The sequence below is a fragment of the Calidris pugnax genome, unplaced genomic scaffold, assembly GCF_001431845.1.
Source record: "Calidris pugnax isolate Ruff unplaced genomic scaffold, ASM143184v1 scaffold42, whole genome shotgun sequence".
Lineage (NCBI taxonomy): Eukaryota > Metazoa > Chordata > Aves > Charadriiformes > Scolopacidae > Calidris > Calidris pugnax.
Genome location: NW_015090920.1, coordinates 14960931 through 14981259, shown reverse-complemented (window position 1 = coordinate 14981259; position 20329 = coordinate 14960931). Strand labels below are relative to the sequence as shown.

General features: G+C 39.8%; 1 protein-coding gene across 2 annotated transcripts in view; it reads left to right on the top strand.

The window, feature by feature from the left end:
• SYNPO2 (synaptopodin 2) overlaps positions 1 to 20329 on the top strand; it is a 90134-nt gene that overhangs the window by 45172 nt on the left and 24633 nt on the right. For both annotated transcript variants that reach the window (XM_014949928.1, XM_014949929.1), the window contains exons 2-3: positions 14606 to 14757; positions 18867 to 19657. In XM_014949928.1, coding sequence (XP_014805414.1) covers positions 14606 to 14757; positions 18867 to 19657 — 943 coding nt within the window. The remainder of the gene's footprint in view (positions 1 to 14605; positions 14758 to 18866; positions 19658 to 20329) is intronic.

Here is a 20329-nt window from a genome sequence, read left to right as displayed (position 1 = left end):
ACGTGACAGTAATTTGTTGAGTTTTCCCTTTATTTTCATCTGCTAGCATAGTAAGTTGTCTTTTGGCACCAAACTGTGGTTGGAACTCTCTCTTGCATCATCACTTGTGATAAAGAGCCCTCTCTGATGTTTTTAATGGCTAAAGCAATTGTTTCAAGAACACGCGAAAAATTAGAGTATTAAAAACCAAATACTGCATCTTCAGTTCTCATCCCAGTTCCCTCACCCCCTAAAAGACACCCAAGTCAGAATATCTTTGTGATTTCCAAGTTTACACAGAATTTTTTTCACCCCCTAAGTAACAAGTATTCTCGTAGATTATAGAAAAGTAATGGTCTTCCAGCACAGCCTTATATAGCTCTTCGAGTAGAATCTCTCTCTAAAAATAGAAATCTCTTTGACATTGAAGCTCCAGGCAGCATGGAAACTGTTGCATTTCAAGCTGAAGCTTTTGGAAAGCGCGCTCTGTATTTCCTTTACAAGTGTCCCGCAAATGTGCAAAATGCACAATCTGTCCTGTCATGAACTTTGAGTAAATGAGATCCTGTTTGCAGCCAGTGCTGTTGCAGCAATAGCTTCTTAGAAACAAGCAATAAAAAAAGAATGCAGCACTGGCAAAAGGTGCTGGATTTACAGCTCTGCAAAAATAACACCCTTTCTTTCCCCCCCCTCCCTCATACACAACTGCCAGCCTTTCCCAGACTGCCTGACTGGGCAAGATACCCCGAGTTAAGCCCAACACTTGCACTGAGGACAGAAGGACAGATGAAAACTAGCAAACAGAAATCTCGCATGTCAGTGTGGCTGTGTTTCCAGTTCTCAGGCAGACATTCCTCTTGGGAATACACAGAAAGGAAAGGGCAGGGGGAACACAAATCCTCTTAGTCTAGCTTTTGAAGATGCTTGCTCTGACTAAAGTCAGGGACAGAAAAAGCCAACTCTGCCAGCATGCCTGAATTTGAGACTGTAAGAATAAGAATAGGCAGTCCAATTCTTCAGAGCACTAAGTCCAGGGGTATTAAGTAGAGCTCAGCACCTCTGTGTGAGACTTGCTCAGACACGACTGTGTAAGGGCAACAGCCACAGATGGACTATTGACGTGGGAGGCAGAAACCTGTCTCAGCTTCCACGGTTACACTCTGAAAAAAACAGTATTTCCTCAATGTTTGTACTACAACTATCCATTTGCCATGACAAAAAATTTATTCTTCCATCACTGTAATATTCCCCTGGCAGCATATTTAACATGAAATTGAAAGTACTGTTACTTCCAAATTAACAAATACTGGTTGAGTACTGATGTTAAAATCCGAATGAGGACATGGTGTATGCTTCTAGCCTACCTTAAGAGAGGATTTTTCAGCCTTCAGTTCCAGGGCAAGTCTCATGCTCTACTTGCAAGATACTTCATTTTTACTCTGGTTGGCCCCACACTGGAATTCTGATATATAGTCTTACACAGTATTTTATTTAACAGCTGAAAGCCAGCTCATGAATACTAATCTCAATGTCAATTTTATAAACATGCACAAATTGACAAATGGGCTCAAGGACTGCCTACACAAGAAAGGACTGAGGGGGTGACAGGATAAATCTGCAATTGACATGCTTATTCCTATTTATTTTATAATTACTTAGGTTTAAAGCCATTTCAGACTTAGCCACTGAAAAAAGGAAGAGTTTTATGTGACGGTTTGCATTGATGGTTTGCATTGATTCAACTATGACCATTTTAAAGCTTGACTGAATTAAACTCAGGGGCAAATTCTGAATATATTCTAAGCCTAAAAAAGTTGAGACTCAGATAAGGAAATCTTCATGACAGACTGTTCGATTAAAAGCACAGGCCTAGATAACTTCCTCAGTATTGTTACCAGGTGAGTGGCAAAACCCACAGAGGGAATACTTCTGTCTCCTAGTTCCTTGGAGGCTTCAGAAACATCTCTTGAGAGTCTCCAGCCACCATTTTCCACTCATTAGGGCCTCCAGCATAAGCACAGAAACCTTATCTCCTCTGTTTGTCAAGCAAACCAGAAGTAGACCAATGACCTCCCCTAGCAGTCACACATATCCTTAGTGGGGATCCACTCCCTGAGGATTCATTGCTGCTTTCCTGGCCAGCCTTATTTGAGTCACCAGGGAGAGGTGAGGCTTCCGAACATCCAAATTCCCTGATGAGTCACAAAAAAGGAACTGTCCAGGACAGCTCTCCAGGTGACACTGGAAGGCCTCCACATGAACGGATGCACTGGCATTCACAAAACATTCACCTGGTTTGGCAGAGCTTGACTTTATAAGCACCAAGATGTGTTGGCCTGATATCGCCTTCAGTCTTAAATGGTTGTTTCAGAACATCACATGCTAAGTGTGAGGGATGCTATGTAAATTAGAAGACCGATAACCGAGTTTGCATGCTTTATTTTTTGGTTGTTGTTTGTTTAAATAGTGAGTCCTAAGAAATTTGTCTGAAACTGTCATGGCTAAAATCATTAGCCAACATAAATTTATCCATAAACTGTCTAAGACATGAGGAATCAGGCAAGTAAAGAAATGTCAGGGAATAGTGAAAATTGGGAGAAACAGTGAAATAGGCAATTCTGAAATTTGGTCATTAGAGAACTTTCCAGGGAAGTAGAGAAGCTTAAGTCTTGCTGATTTATTTTGAGAAGTGAAAGAAATAAAAATAGTTCAAGAGAGAACAACATGGTGGAGTTTAATGTGAAATCCAGCTTTCACAGAGGACAATTTTCTTTAGTCTAACTGTAAGTTTTATTTAGTTGAACAGTCCAGCTAAAGACGACAGCAAATAACAGGATCTAGAACTCAGTCCCTGTATTGAGCTCTCAGATTTGGGCCACTGTTTGACTGATACTTCTCCAATGACTTGGAGCTTTGTCCTTTCCTTTGAAGATTAGGCACTGGCCACTTTATTTGTTCACAATACAATAACTTTTAAACCTATATTATCTAGATGCTGCATTTACCAGATGCTTGAGTTATTTGGTTTCTTTGAACAATCTGATTCATTTGTGCTAATGCAATCCCAAAAGGCCCCCTACTCTGTAATTTGAGATCTGGCCCAATTGTGCTGAGCATTGTACGCACAGAAAGCTCTTACAATCAACACAGTGCCACTGCTTTCTGCACTGGAAGTGAGGCAAAGCTTCTAGTTACCTCTTCGTGATCTTTCTGGTGTTGACTGAATTGCTGCCTCGGCAGTGAGGCAAGTAGCAAGAAATACATCACGAGGCACACATTTCAGTATAACCTTGACATCATTGACAGTGATAGCTACAGCCCTCACTGAAACAGAAACCTGCAAGATGGCATTTGTTTCTTCTTGCTGCCTTTGCTATTCCTTTTAGGAGGATGATCATATGCCATGCTTGTATATTTGCAAACTCATGACATAACGTTAAGGGATTGTCATAAACAATACCATTTCAGGGAACAGACTGAGGAGACTGAATAACAATTTCATTTTAACTGTCGCTGGAGTAGTTTTGCTCTAAGGATTAAATGGGTTGTCTCACATCCAGATTTGTAACAAGAACCCTGCGTCCCTCCCTGCCTGCTCCCTGTCCCCCCACTTCAAAAAAATTTGGGCAGATAACCAATGGAGTGAAAATTAGACAGGGGAGCCACACATGACACAGTAATTGATACAGGATATGAAGCTAGGAATGAGTGGGTTTGACAAAGTGCACACCAGTAGCTTAGTGGCTCATTTGCCTGTTAGTAGGATGGATGTATTGCCTGTATGTCACTAATTGAGAAGCCAGTTGTCCCCCTCACAACTTTCCCCTCCCACCCCAAAACCTCCCCACACTCTTTGTGCCCCCCTGCAAACATCACTTAGTCTGAAAGGCAAGCAATAGGACAAACCATCAAATTACACAAACATGCTTTGAAGACTAGACTGAGAAAAGCGCAAAGATCTCCAGAAAAATCTTTCCCTCCAAATTCACCACCCTCCTACCAAGACAGAAAGATTTTCACATCTCAGCACCATTCTTATCACAGCACTGGGTATCTTTCCAGCTGGTAATAGAGTCTTTTCTCTTATTCAAGTAGACTCTCTTTTCTTCCTTGCTACTTTTGACCCACAGCAAGGAAGATGCCAAAAGTGGTCTGAAGCTCCCAATGATGTTCCTGGGATGATGTGCCCTCTACTATAGCTCAGGCCTGTGCCAAAGGGCAGCCAGAAGTTGTCCCAGCAGAAAACTGTGAATTATCTAACTCAGCCTAATGGCTCTGCATGCTCTGTAATTAGTCATAGCTGGGGTTTGTAAATCTGCTCAAACCTCGTTCATAAACTTCTCCTCAGAAGTTAGTTAATCCTAGATTATGTAGCTTATTTTACAGATCTGGGGTACAGGAAAACTAGCTAGAGCTGAAAATCACAAGCCCACCTCAGTTCTCCTGAGACAAACCTTAGGAAAACTACAAACTTCGCAAAAGCCCTGAGCAGGTCAGGCAAAGCAAGGGAACCACCTATTAAAAGTGGGACCCATTTAATGATGGCTGAATGCAAGCTTGCTCAGTGTGAACACTGCTCTCACAGCAAACAGTAAGCATGCTTACTAACCTCACATTAGGCTCCAAGGCTCTGTCCAGCATAACCCACTCCAAGAATGGTGTTATTTGCCACTTGACATTCTTAGTCATCACAACAAAAATGCCTGAGTTTGGGCTATTCCTCCAATCCTGGTCTGAGTTTGGAACCTCAGTTCCACACTGCCACCTGTAACTGAAAACAGTGTCCACATCAGCACATTTCACACATGACATTGCTGCAAAAGCAGTAAGAGTTTTGCTTTTTAAGTTACATCCAGAAGTTTGGAGAGTGGTCTCATTAGGCCTCTGATTAACAAGTGTTGATTTTCCTTAAGTCAGAACATGGTGCTCTGGCTTAAGCCAGAACATGGTGTCATGTCAGTGTTTTAAGAGGATAAACACAACTAATTATACGTTCTGATATCAGCTCTGACTATATTCATGGAAGAGTCAGTATGGTGACTCAAAGTATCAGGAATATACAATTAATGATTACAGAAGATTGCATATTTGAGTTCTCTCCCAACAAGATTAACTTTGTCATGGAAACTTGTAATCACATTGATGTAACATGCTTTTTCTAAAGGACTTGCCATGGCACAATAGATTTTGCCTGATAAGTTTAAAACAGATCATTCCTAAACCACTTAACAGTATGTATTCAGTTTGTTCTAGTTTACAGTTAAAGCCATATGAACATATTTTAGAGTTGAAGACAGTCTCCTGACACTAGCACTCACCCTCTGTTTCTGCCTCCTCTCTTTCTCCCTAGATTTGCCTCCAATGGCAGTTCCTGGCATGCTTCAGGCATACCTATTCATATCTCCCTCATACAATTATCCCACTTTCTAGTTCTGCAGCTAGCCCATACGTCTTTGCTCTACAGCACTGCAAGATGTGCTACAAACCCAACAGAATGGACTAAAATATACCTCATATCATATATCTCAAAGTTAAAGTTAGTTTCAGTTAAAGAGAAAGCATACAGCCACTTTTCCTCTCATTTATGGAGAGGAACAAAGAAAGAATTCCATATATGTTTTTGTTTTGTTGTTGGTTGTGATTTTTTTGTTTGTTTGTTTGTTTGTTTGTTTGTTTTTTTGTGGTTGGAGTCGATGATCTCAGAGGTCCCTTCCAACCATGGTGATTCTGTGATATTTTTTTTTTTTGGGGGGGAGGCGCGGTGTGTGTGTAAGAAACTGAATTGCAAGTCTGAAAGTGCTTAAATTTTTAGTTACTTCTCACATACCTTTGCTGCTTTCTACCAGCAGCCGCAAGTCAAGGGTAGAAATGCTGTTCTCTTTGTAACAGTTTACGTATACCCTTATATTATCTTAGCACCACCAGAAGATAAGTACTTTCAGATGGGAGTTTTCACTTTTTACCTTTCATTTACCTCTCCTTTGATTGCAATTTTGGTATAAGAAATGTGCCACCTATTTTCCTGGAAACACCTAGTGCATGGTCTTAAGACCACACTAACTGCAAGTATACAGCAGTTCCACTGCTGTATCAGCGACAGGAGTTCAGCCCAAGATTAGGCAGCAGATATGCTTACCACAAGGACTGTCTACTGTAGTACTTCCAATGTTGCCTCAAATTGTTCAGTAGCAGATAGTACAGACATTTTTGTTTCTTCTCTGTATTAGGCTGTATTATTCTCCCTTAACTGTACCATCACAGAAATTCTTTTCTTCAGGCCATAAGCTATACTGTAGTTAAAAAACTTTTGATACTGCCTGTATACTAAAGCACTCAGTAAAGATGAATTACTTTCTCAATCCCAAAGAAACATTGACAATTCAATTATCTCTCTGCACAGGTGGTGGTAGGAAAGAAGAAATGAAAACGTAGCTACAATGTTCACAGAGGGATCAAACTTGCTTAATAAGCCAGGAAGCATATAGCCAGTCACTATTCAAGCAGGGCAAGGAGAAAAGGGGAATGGAAATAGAGCAGATAATGCATAGCCACACTATTGAGAGGCATCATTCCTCCCCTTGTCACATGTTCACCAATTCACCAGGAGCACTAGTGAAAACCAGCACAACATTTTAGTTTTTACACATCAACTACAAGTGTACAGCAGTACACCCCACAGAGGATAATCCATAGCCAGGTTATACACTACATGTGTTGTACAAAATGAATAACAAACTTTAAGTGCTGTACCCAAGCTCACTATTGGGAAATCTGCTGCGTCGCCAGCATACCAGATCAATATTTCAGAGGTCATTATCTCATCCCTTCTTCAGCTGCTAACTTTGGGTTTCTGCCAGAGAAAGGCAACCGCTAGCAAGATGATACACTAGTACATTAGGCAAACCTTTTGGGAATTTGAGCAGGCTTTTCTTTTCACTGAGATCAGTCTGCTCTCTGGTTCCAAATGACACAAGTGCTCCGTCAATATATAAATGGCCAAACATGTTCTTTAACCCTCCCACAACAGTATCTATAAGAAGTTGTAGCAAACTGCATTTGTTGAATGTATTATGAAGAACATTATGGGAAGGAGGAGGCGACAGTTACCAAACTAAACCAGTACGTTCAAGAAACGTGACTTAACATTTACAGTGCAACAGGAGGACTGTCTGGAATCAGAGTTAAACAAAGTAAAACAAAATAAAAAGCAGTAACTAGATGATCACTCCTCTGCAAGAATGTCCCATGAACTTTTACATAAGTAAACCACAATTAAAGTTTTGCTTTAGCTGTTAGTTATCAAGTAAAGCCAAAACATTTCAGGCAACAGGATCAATGGGTTTTAAAGTCAAAAAGTACCTTCATTTTATGTAGGTTAGCATCCTCTATAACATATTTTGCCATAAACTACCCTAATACTATATCACTGTTCAACTTTTGTAATTAGGATCCTGGTGATAATCAATGGCAGCACTCCCATGAACTCAAACAGTAACATCCTACCTCCCCTTCTGGTGAGACTTTTAGATTTAATTCAGTAGTTCAACAATTGTATCAGACATGAAAGAACATTAAGTAACAAAAATATGTCTGAACATATTAACTCTTTTCTCCTTTGATCGCTCTAATGTTGTATTTTCTCAATTTAAAACCAATTTGGAAATGCAATTAGCTTTACAGGCAGACATGAAAGCCATCTCTACAACAGTGGATATGTCTAGGAGCCTTTCATGAAGACCAGAAGGAGAAAAGAGTGTGCTGAACTGCCAGATTCCCAATATCATTATCCTGCTACTGGGAAGAATTTGGTGACAGGAAATATTTCTGTGCTTACTTTACAAGCCAAAGATTTTTCATTATTCAAAGCTTCCTCTTCAGAAAAGCATTCAGGACATAGCTTAGAAACATATTTGCTTAACCTAATTAATTAACAGTCATTTGCATGGTCTCACTAGTCCTACTGTGTAAATTTGACATACGCTCCCCAAAGAATGGGACACAGTGACTTTAATAGTAAAATATATGCTGAATCTTTAGTTTAGACCAGAACCTGGTATTTCCAATGAATTTATGTGGACACAAATCCCAGACTGGAGCTCTAGGCAGAAACATCTCCTAACTATTGGTTTTGAAAACCTTTCAAGGAACTCTTAATCTATGCTACTATTACTCAGATAAATTTGCGAGTGGCTCAAATTCCTTTTCTGAATATGTGAGACTCTACAGGAAACATTGATCTTTGATCCCTGATCCTGAACTTCATGACTATCACCTAGCTAATGAATTAATGACAAAAATAACTTCTGGAAAGTATGAGCTAATACCTGATAAAATTAAACTAAGTATTGATTACATTAGCTTATTTATACTGGCTTAAACATGTTTAAAAGAAACATATTAGCTAGCTAAATTTAGTGCAGCAACTAGCAGGCAGGCATTCAATTGTGGCAATACGGTGTTGTACTTAGTGAATTGGCAAAGCTGAGTTCCACATACACTTTGTGTACTTCCACATATAGTACTATTTGTCACTTTGTTAGCAAGCACAACAAGCACATTTGTCACTTTGTCAGGGGGTTGGAGTAGATGATCTCCAGAGGTCCCTTCCAACCCCATACGATTCTGTGATTCTGTGAAGCAGAACACAACTTTGTTTAATTGCTTAGATTTTGGATCACTTCATCACTGTCCCTGTCTTTTGAATCACTTTGAATCAGCAGCTCTTCTATGGCCAAGAACAGGACATAGTCAAGTCAGTTGACTTCCTTGTTATTTCCTGTATATAGTCCATTTAACTTTGATTTTTAACTACATTTTACATTCTGTTAAAGATATCTGACTGTATCCAAAAAGTTTTAGATTCAGAAAGATCAGATCTGTATTCAGGGTGGCAAATGTTGGAATTGTAAGTTGTTTCCTTTAGGAAAATATTATTTACAAAAAGTGCATGAAACACTTGTTGCTTTAATACTATTATGACACAAGAAAGAAGAGGCAGTGTCTCCACAGTCCTAGCCCCACTTCTCCTTTCTCACGTACTGATACCTATTATCTCTGCTTCTTTCCTCTTTTCATCTCTCTGATGATACAATTGAATAGTTGTATCTTAGAAACCAGACATCCTGTTCTATGCTCACACCTGTATTTTTTCCAACAATAAAAGAATCAGTATTTCTGGAAGACTAAAAAACCCCTTATAACACTAATTTCATTCACAAGATACATCTGTATCCAAAACAAGTTCTCAACAAAAATAGACAAAACTGGTACTTGTGCTTACAACTATGAAACGATGTACTGACTCCAAGTGAGAGGTTTTAACGATGCTTACCATCTAGTTGCATATTCCTGCCTCAAACCAGTATACGGACCACATGCTATAACCTGGGGAGAGAGAAAAAAAAAAAGGCCTTAAAAAACCTCCTCATACTACAAAAGCAGTTAACTGCCAGGGAATTCCTGAAGAGAAATACTAAAATCTTAGCGTTACTTGCAGAAAGTCATGTAAATTGGCAGGTAAATAGAACCTTCTTCTAGAATAAAAATTTATTACACAATTTCTGTATAATGGGAAGACCTAGACTCATTATTTTTTTCTTAAGAGAAAATAGGTCACCACAAGACATCAGAGGGCACAGTTTGCTTTAAAAGCTGGCTAGTTGTTGGGTCTGAGAAAGTAACCTTAAATTGGAAATCATTACCCTACAGGGACTTAACAGTAGTCAAAGGACATATCCTTGTTAAGCACCTTTTACCCTTTGTTATTGATGTTTAATCATCAGTCTAAATGAAAACACAAAGTCACTGCTGGTAAAGTTTGCAGCTGACATAACTAAAGTAGTAAACAATAATGAAGACAGACAACTGGTCTGCAGAAGTCCCATTTGCCTGGCAAGCCGTGTTATTTTGAGCAACATGTTTCATCATAACAAAACATAAGGCCAGCCATCAAAGACTCAAGGCTAACATTGAGGGCTTACATGTGTAAACAAGGTTCACTGAGACTGGCTTCAGGCCTTGAGGGTGATACAACAGTTCAGAAGAGGGTTCAGGAACCAGATAAGATACTCAACTGAATAGACTCTTCCAGAGGTGACCCCTTAATGAAAGAAACTACTCTCTCTTTCTGTATGAGAAAGGGACCTTTTATATAGCAGGGAAGTTTATTTCCACTACACCCAGTGGCAGTACTTTCTGTTCTGTTGCCTAAAAGCTGCTGGCAAACTGAAAAAGGATCAGTAAATAATTCTGAGAATAACTCATGGTTTGGAAAGTTTGCTTTAAATTGAGAATATTGCTGTGCAAATATACGTATATTTTAATTTAACAAAAGTCTTACTTTAATAGATAAAGCTTTAGGCTAAATGGATTGTGGATCTCATTTTCTCAGAACAGTTGCTCAGCCAGGCTGAGCAATCACTGAGCCTGATTGCTCAATCAGGCTACATCTGAAGCACACCACTTAGACACATGGCCCAGATACAGGTGTTTACTCCTAGCAGCACACCAGAATAAGATTAAGATAAACATCATCCTTCCCAAAAGTCACTGGCAAAGCAAGACTATGAAATATCCTGACAATTTCTTAGTTGCACAATTGGAGGACCAGGAGAGCAGAGTGTCCTTGTGTCCATTTGCCTCGCTTTAAACTCCAACACACTGACCTTGTTATCAGGTTCAACATACCTCAACTCTCTGATCTGCTTATTATAGGGTTCAGCTACACAACCAAGATCATGAGGTGGTAAACCGAGCCCCGGTTGCTGTCTGTGCATTCACTTGCAGCCACAACAAGTAACAGGTGCATCTAATTCAGCTTTGTAGCTTGATCAGGATTACATTTTTTGAAGCAAATTTCCCCATGATCCTGATTTACCATATGGCATTTCATAGTATGGAACAGTTTTGGGTTTTACAAAGTAAACTGCTTTCAGATTAAATCAAAGGAGCAGATCTAATACTTGTGACCCAGCATGGAGTCTGCAAATGACAGAAAGAGACTAGAGCTAATCTAAAGTAAACCCACTACAACATGCATGCAGATTTAGGTTTCTCTACAACCCCCAACCGCTTTGCCCCACACTAGTACAGCCACTGTGTATCCCTCAATTTATTCATCTTTCACTGGTTAAGAAACTGCCTGAAATTGCCATGTGCTGCAGGCACCCATGACCACCCTAACCCCAGCAGCATTCCACAGCTACCATCAACCCACAGTGAGTTACTACCCCACGCTTTCCCCCACTACGTACCTGTGCCTTTGGGATGTGATCTCACAACTTGAACATCACAGAACCCAGACCTTGCTCACACAGCTTCCAGCCTGAGTCTTCACAGACCCTCCTGGAGAGACTCTGAACAGCCCCCAGTCCCTTGTTGCAGCAGCTGCTTGTGAGTAGGTGCCAAGTGAGTGGGTGAGGAGCCCTCCACCAGCCCCTGTGACCTCCTGTCCCAGGGAGCAGTGCTGCTGCTTCTTGTGTGGGCTCATGCTTGCCCTGCTCTCAGGGGTCCGGGCTCCTCTGTGGTGCTCGGATAACAGCCAGCAATTAGGTGAAGTTCTTCACAAACGAAGTTTCCCCTAAGATTAACATCTCAGTGGAGATGAGGAATTGCTCAGCACTTGACATTTTAAGCAGCATGGGGCACTCCTGACAGTGAGAAAATCTGCATACAGGAGTAATCTGGGAACAAAAAGAAATTACACACTTAGGTAAATTGTCCAAGTAATCCAGTACTGTTCTCCACACCCTCTAGCAATAGCAATCTAAACTTAAACTAGAGAATATTGTAATAAATGGCTCAGAATAATGTGAAGTCTTTATGTAAAACTATTTATATTCAAACTTTTAATGCTGCTAAAAACTCAGAAATCTAAAACTCCTTATGGGCAGAGAATGCACAGCATTGACTAAGGCCAGTACTGCCGCAATGCCAATACACCTCGCACAATGATTGCCTTAAAACCTTTGGAAATCAGAGTAAATATTTCCATTGCCATTTCATTGGAAATTTTGTGATTGGAAGAAAACCGAAACATTCTAAAGAGCACACAATATATAACCTGAAAAATAAAAAGGAATAGTCCTGACTGAAGGGGAGCAGATAAGCAACATAAGCAGCACAGGGGCAAAGTGGGCTAAAATCCTTCAATATGCCCCAGGAGCAGCTGGTGTCTTGAGAGGTTCAGCGTTAACACTACAGTCTCAGCTTTGTTGTGTTATACCAGTATTGCAAGCATTGAAAAACTAAGGAAATCTTTACAAACATGTTTTTCTAGTAGTGAGATCCCATTCACAGATTTTACAGGAAAAAATACTTTTCCTTCCTAAAGAAAACTCCAGTCCAAAGAAGACAGGAGAAAACATGTCCCTGAGGAAGCCTGGGCTGCATTACACAGCAAGAGCGATCACTAGTTTTGGAAGAATTATCTTCTGCTTTACAACCAAATATGCCTTGCCTGCAAGTTCCCAAGAACTGGATAAAGGTTTCTTCTTTCACCCTTGTGTGGCCAAGTTGTATTTCTGCTAACAAAGGCAGTGCTTGTTTCCCAGTGGAATACAGCAACTTACAGTAATTTTTTTCCTGCATGACAAGTCAAAGAAGGGGCTGAGTTTTTGTCCAAATATCTCACAATTGTGATCTTTCAACAACTCACAAGGCAGCAAAATGAGAGGCGCTTTCAAGAAATTTAAAAGGAAATTCAATATTCTTGTCTATTTTCTTTGAATGCTACCATGGGGTCTGTTTAAAGAATTATGAAACTGGTTGTGCTGTTTCACAATTCATGTAGACCTATTAACATGGTACATTTGTACCTTCGCTTCTTGACACAAATCACTGAAATTATGGAATGGGTAACAGTTTCTCTCCTGAGACAGCTGTAATGGCAACCTATGACAGAACTGACCCCAAATTCTCAGACACTTAATAAAGAAACGGAAATAAGTTGTCTTCTCAATCACATAATTCTATTTCAGAGTTCACATGTTGCTGTAATTGCTATTTATGGTTTTATTGGAAAAAGAGTAATTCTAAATTCTTCCTAGCATCCTTATTAAATATTTAAATTCAGGCCTAAGATGTCTTGTAACATTTTAATAGCATATCCTCCTATTTAAAAATACAATAACAAAACCTCAACCCAAATCCTAGTGCATATATGAAGCAAAACATTCTAAACACTGTTTAAACTGTCATTTCTTCGCAAAGTACAAGGATGTTTATGCTCTTGTCTAAGGCAAGATAAACAAAGCAGAATACCACTCCATATTTGTAAATGTTAACTCTCAAGGTAGAAACTGGCTTCCGTATGCACCAGGCTTCTGTTTCTTCACTGCTCTAAAAGCCATAATATGACATATGGGTATGTATACATCAAAACAACAAAGATATATGGCCTCACCACAGAAAAAACCTGCAGTCTCACTCTTTATTCCACATATCATCCTGACTTCAAGAAACTTTTCAAAATCGCCTCCAGAAATACATCTTAGGTACCAGACCAGTGGCTTAATAGTATATTTGGGATAATTCCATGGGTCTGAGGGACAGTTGCACCCTCAAATCTGATGCATATCAGAAGTAACTTTCCTAGAGTCAGCGGGGTCTGTCTCTACTGTTGTAAGCATGGTAGAACTATACTACTTCTTTATAAATTTTTAAGAAAATACCGTAAGAATTAAGAAGGATAACATAGCGACCCACCAACTGAATATCGTATAAGGCCAAAGTATTCACACCAACAAGTAGAAGATTGAGAGAAAGAACCCAAGGACAGCCCTTTTATGTGTATGTGTCATTCTAAAATAGACTCCTACAAGCATCCTGGTTAATATAACACACTGTTTGCCAAATATGCACTTTAAAAATAGCAGTCAACTGTATGGCGTACTTCGAGTGGTGTTAGAGCTGTCTAGGTTTTGTTATACAAAGACCATGGTAAGTTATAACATGCTGCCAGTGGAAAAAGAAGTGAAAAACCAAAAACCAAGCTGCAGAAGATTCTTGAATGAGTACCTAACAGGGAAGGTTAAAACGTAAGAGGTGTGTCTTAACTTTAATAAATCAGGGCACTTAGATGCTAAACATGGATTTAGGATCTCCAGGGATTCAGATGTTTAGTTTGGCAACTAAATCTACAGTAAGGCATGTAAGGAAAAGTGTCCAGTATACCAGAAGTCTTATACCCACAGCTCTAACAGCACATAGATATTGATATTCTGCCCAGAGGTGCTATACTCTTATTTTAAAAACTTGGCATAGATTTCAGATCTAGTAGTGTTTTATTTGGGGAGAAACTAGTAAGTTTTTTTGCATTTCTGCTAAACTCTGATCAATTGATTGTTGTCCCAAACTTCTACGTCTCCATTTTCTTAAAACAAATTCCATTGTATTTGACATCTAGCTCATAAGCTCAGTAAAGCAGAAGTTTTTGTATTCATTATTACTGGCCAGAACATTATTAACCTCAAGTGGGACAAGTTATTAATTTGTGTAACTAGAAATTTATGATCAGTAATACTGATCCTTTTTCTTTTGTACAGACAAAAGTAAGTTGAATACATGGTTGCTGCTGTTTTCAAATGACCACTAATTGTGCAATTTGGAATTTGTTTTTGACTTGTAGGTTCGCAGCAAGAGCAAAGCAGCTAAAGCTGGACTGTGTGAGGGAGATGAAGTGGTGTCTATCAATGGCAAGCCTTGTGGAGACTTAACCTATGCTGAAGTTACTGTTCTGATGGAAAGCCTGACTGATGTCCTGCAGATGCTTATCAAGAGGTACAGGAAGGCTCAGAATGCTTTCATGCAGTTCTGTTCAGTGAACCACGTGGAAAATACTGGTTTTGAATGCACTCACTCTGCGACGTACTGTGAGCTTCTGATAGTCCTCTTATTTATGTCTGTAACTTTGCTTGTCTGTACAGAAAAGGGAAGGAAGACAGAGTATTTGATCTGAATGCGTATAATTCAAACAGCAGAGTTCAGGCACAGAATTAAAAGCACAGTCTCCAAATGTAAATTTTTTATTTCTCATTAAGCATTCTTAATACTTACAAGGTGTCCACTACCCTATCTGCATACTGCAGAGTCTTAAGTTATTCTTTCCACCCCTTTGAAGTAGTGAAGTGTTGTTATTCCCCATAGATAGGGAAGTGAGGTTTACAAAAAGCAAAGGCTGTATAGATCGAGAAAGTGTGTTACAGAGATATGCCTTGATGATGACATGGCAAACGGTCTTCTTGGGTGGTAAAATGTGTCAGCAGTCAGGAGGGGGAGAGGGTCTGGAAATCATGAATTCTATTTCTGTAGTTGTTAACACTTCAGTAGATGAGGTGGGGCAAGTCACTTACAGCTCTCTGGGTCTCAGCTTCTCCATTTATTAAATAGCAATAGTGAATTTCAGTTTTCTTTGAGAATACTTCGAGCTTCTCAGAGTAGAGAACCTTCTTGTAAATTTGCAAGCAAGCCAGCATTACTGCTCACAGCACATCAGTCTTCTAATGACTGTTCTGTGGTTGTCATCAGTGTAATGCATGCAATCTTGGGTTCAAAACCACCTACAGTAAGCATATTCTCCCCAGACTTTTTGAATTTGGACAAGATGAACTCTGAATTGCCTTCAGTGTGGGTAAGAAGAAAAGGAAGAAAAGACCTGAGCACTCTCCTTTTAAGGAATTATGGCTCTCTCCTGAGCTACTATAGTTTCCTGTGTCTGCTCTCCCACAGGCACGAGAAGGACAGAAGGGCTCATCACAACAGCTAACAGAGCAGTGTCACTGGAAAGGCTCTGAAAGGCTCTGAAAGGCCTCTGGTGCAAAAAAAGGCACTTGTCTCTGGTTACCAGGGATGTCTAAACAGCATGTGAAATTCCTCTGTGGTTTCTGCAGCCTGCGCAAATAAGCTTTCCTAAAGTGTCTAGTAGTTCAAAGTTACAATCTGCCTCCAAAACAAGAGGCTTTCAAGGAGTATTCATTTTATTTATAACAGACATTTTGCATGGCCTGTCTATGCCTGTCATCTTGGGCTGAGTAATGAATCGATGTGATGAGATCAGGGGAAGAATGATAGCTGAGGATTACATCTTACCTTCTCCATAGTCCATAGCTCGTTTCTAGTTCATCAGTGTACCATCTGAATGCTCCTCATGTGATATCTGTATTCTTATGTTTTCAATTCTTAACATGACTACGGAATTGCACTTGTAAAAATTGTATTTGTGGCTGACCAGCTGTCTTCTTTGCAGCCATAGAAATAGCTCCCTATGCTTTGACTCCTGCCTGTCGCTCCTCTGTAACTGGTACTACTGTGAAGACCACAGTACGCTCTAGCTGAAGGTGACAGAACATCTTCCATTGCCCCTGCCTGAATGTATGGTGAATGGCAAGACATTTCCTGAAAATCAGAAAGAAAACAGTGCTTAGACCACATAATTCAGTGTTTCATGGAGTGAAACTGTGTCTGTTTTAGAAATTCTAAGAAAATTGCAGTTGCTCAACACCTCATCTTAGCATCCTCTGAGAGCAACAAGAAGCAAATCCTTCTTTTCCTGAGTAGCCATTTGTTAGATGCTATCTCAAGAAAAAACTGGAAATCATAAGGAAAGAATAATGCCTAATTAAAGTGGTGTTACAGTGGTGATCTTTACATCCAAGCTGGCAGGGAAGAATATTTCTCCTTGGGAAGCTTCTGACTGTTCCTGAACTACTTGCGTGAAGGATGAGGTTTTCATACACATTCATTGTTAGCCAAATTCTGCTGTTATTAAGCCTAGTGGGAGAAAAATTGGGCTTTTAAATTAGTTTTTAAAATGCTACTTGCCATTTGATGTCTGCAAAAAGTTCTCCCAATCCCCTGTAAACCACAGTCAGTTACTGAACAGCAGTATCCACAAGATCTTTGGTTTACAGGATGAGAGGAAAGAGACACCCTGCAGGGCAGGCACTATCCAGATACCACGTGGGGGGACATTTTACTGACCTTCCTGACAAAGGCTGAACAGATATATCTGGAAAATATTGAGAGTGGGGACAGAAACAGAAACACTAGCCCACTCTTTTCACATCAGTTTTAGCAACTCTTGGGCTACTGCTGAGTCTAGAAAGAAAATTTCTAGGGGGGAGCAGGGAGTGTGCTCAGTGCATACCAAAATGAAATGCACCATGTAGGGAGTAAAACACGACTGAGACAAACCCTGCACTGTCTCCATGAGTTCTGCTTCCTTCCTGGAACTACACCAGGGGTGTTGCTCCTGCAGTGAGCTGGAAAGACCTGAAACAAAAATAATAATTTGAGAAAACAGAATCTTAAATGACAAAAAAGAGATCAGACCCAGTACTCTGCCTCTTGACACATGGATACACATTTATGTCTATATAGAGTAGAAGTATATCCATAAGTAGCAAGGGCCTTTTAAGTCTTTCTCTCAAACATACACACAATCACTCAGCTACCAATAAAGGCTAACATTTAGCTGTTCCAGCCCCTAGTCTCATATCTTACAAGGAAATGTTTACAGATTTCTGTAATTTATCTGTACTTAAGAGCAGTACAATTGATCATCCAAATAGCATAATATGATGGAATCCAGCAGCACTCACAAGGAGCTCCCTAAATTAAAATCTGTCTGACCTTTATGTAGTTCCATATGTGGTTTAATGGATGTTACATGATTTGTGCTATTTGAGGCAGTCCCAGAATGCTACAAACAGTGTGGCTGCATAGTTAGAAAAGCAAATGATATTGAAATTTCTTCAGTGCGCTGACAGATTTATTTCTTCTGTTGCTTCTTTCAGCCTTTCTTTGTAGGGAGTTTCAAAGTTTCAGAATACTTGGGACCCGCTTTTGATTTCAGAAATCTCCACAATACTTGATATTAATACTTTACTGAGAGTACCTACTGCTTCCCTTATTTGAAAAAGTGCTTTGCTACCTTCTAGTCAACAGAAAGCTTTAATAACATGCTGCAGTCTTGCTGTACAGAAAAGGCTTCCTCTCAAATTAATAGTAGTTAATATGGCCCAGAGTACTGAAAGAAGAAGTTAGAGAGTACACTAGGAGTCCTAACGCCAGTAAGACAGCCTAACTGGGCCAGGACAATGAATAGTTTTTAAAAGGGAGCTACACTGAGATATACAGAAGGCTTCAGGATTTAAAGTAACATTTACCAGTTAGAAATATGTATTTTTTAATAACTAGGAAATATTCTATGGGTTTGCTACCCTTTTTCACTAGATAACTGGAACAGGCCCAGAATGTTTTAATTATTCCATGATATATAAGGATGATGATCCTCACAGGAATTCTTTGAATGTGTATTTTAAGTATTTATTCTCCTCCCTCTGATCCTCACCCACTACTTATTTATTCCCTAGAGAGTAAAATATTTGGAACAAGAACTGTATGTGAGGATGGTGTCTAAAACAGTTGCAGTAGTAGCCGCAGAGTCAAAAATTAACCACTCTTCTGGTGTCATGCAAAGTTAATTTTCTCATGCACACATGAAATATGAGGAAGTATTGTCCCAGAAGTCTCAGCAGCATTTTTCTGGAAACACTATAGCAGAAATGTGTCTGTGAAAGCATACTGATGTTAGGAATGATATAGTCCAACGTTGCAGAAAGATGGAAGTAAGGTCATAGTTCTACCGCAGTAGTGTAATTTCCCTCTTACTGAATGTTAAGTTGAAGAATTTTGAAAGATGCAAAGATGCTTCAATTTAAGACTTCTACATTCTGTGAAAATTCTTCTGCTTAAATGGACCTGCTAGCAGGTATCAAAATTAATACAGGGGAAAATATACTATACAGAAATTGCTTTTGTAACTGTACTTACAATTGCTGTGCTTACAGCAGCTTAATTTCTTGTATTACTTGTTTATGTATGTGCAGATCCTCCAATGGAATAAATGAAACCTTGAGTGCTGAAAGAGAAAATGGAAAGCACCATGACATAAAGAATGAGGACTATAGGGAGAGTACCACACTGCAAATTAACACAGCGAAAGAGATACCCCATGGAGATTTATGTATCACAGAGATATACAGTGAGACTCACCAGGGAGCAGAAGAAAGCAACATACATTATTCTGAAATGAAACAAGAGATCGCACAAAGCCACAGAATTACTCCTAAAGTGATAGGCACCTCCAAAGTGCTTGTGACAGATGAGGCTGCTCTCAGAGGGAAGACAGAAGAAAGAAGGCCAGGTACTATGGTTGAGCTGCAGTTGTCCCTCTCAAATGATGCACACAAGGGCACCAATGCTCCTGCTGTGACTCTCTCAGGGGCAGAAAAATGCAGCCCTTCAGGAAGAGGACCCAGTGTACAAGATGGGACTAGCCCTGTAATCGCAATTCCCCTGGGTGTGAAAGAGGGCAACATCCAGTGGTCAAGCAAAGTAGTCCAGTTTTCTAGTGGCAAAGAGGTCAAGAGGATCCAAGGTGCAGCTCCATCTCTCCCCAGGGTGGAGGTGATCCTAGACTGTTCAGAGAGGGAGAAGGAAGCACCCAGGTCTCTAGCTGAAAGGGGGTGTGTTGATTCTCAAGTGGAAGGAGGGCAGTCAGAAGCACCTCCTTCCCTCCTCTCCTTTGCAATCCCATCAGAAGGCACAGAGCAGGGAGAAGACGACCAGCACTCTGAAAGGGATCACAGACCTCTCAAGCACAGGGCAAGGCACGCAAGTAAGTATCTCGCATCTAATCATTTGCACTGCCTGAGGGTATCTTTTGTAACTTTTAACATAATTTCAGAATTTAGACAGCATTTGAAAAAAAAAGTTTAGAAGCTTTTTTCTGCAATTTTCTAACCTCCCCTCCATCTTTTTCTTTTAAATGATGTTTCTATTCTTGCTTTATATATTTTTTCAGGGTAATACAATGCTCCTGGTGATGAGCCAAGAATATACCCATGCCTTAACTGTGCCGAATAACTTTGCTTAACACTTTGAAATTAACTCATGACTTTGTCCAACTAAAAATACTTACATCTCCAAAAAAGGCTGAATTCCACTGGTCTTCTAATGTATATTCAGAGGCAATCTGTAGAATATTAACAAAAAAAGCAAGTTGCTTGTGCACATCTAAGTGAATCCTGTGGATTTCTCCTTTTATAGCAAAAATTTTGTATTGTCATTTGCATCATCTAAAATCAAACCCATGCCACGGCTCTTAAAAGTTAATAAAAAAGCTTAGTAGAAAAGCTTGATATTGCCTGCAGAACAGATTTTGACAGACACTAGCATGTGTATAACTGTTACATGATCCTTTCAGTTTTGTCAGTCTTCTCTAGACTGTAAAGTGAACATGCTATTTCTTCTGACTCCCATACCCAGAGGTCAGCTTCAAAATGTGTCC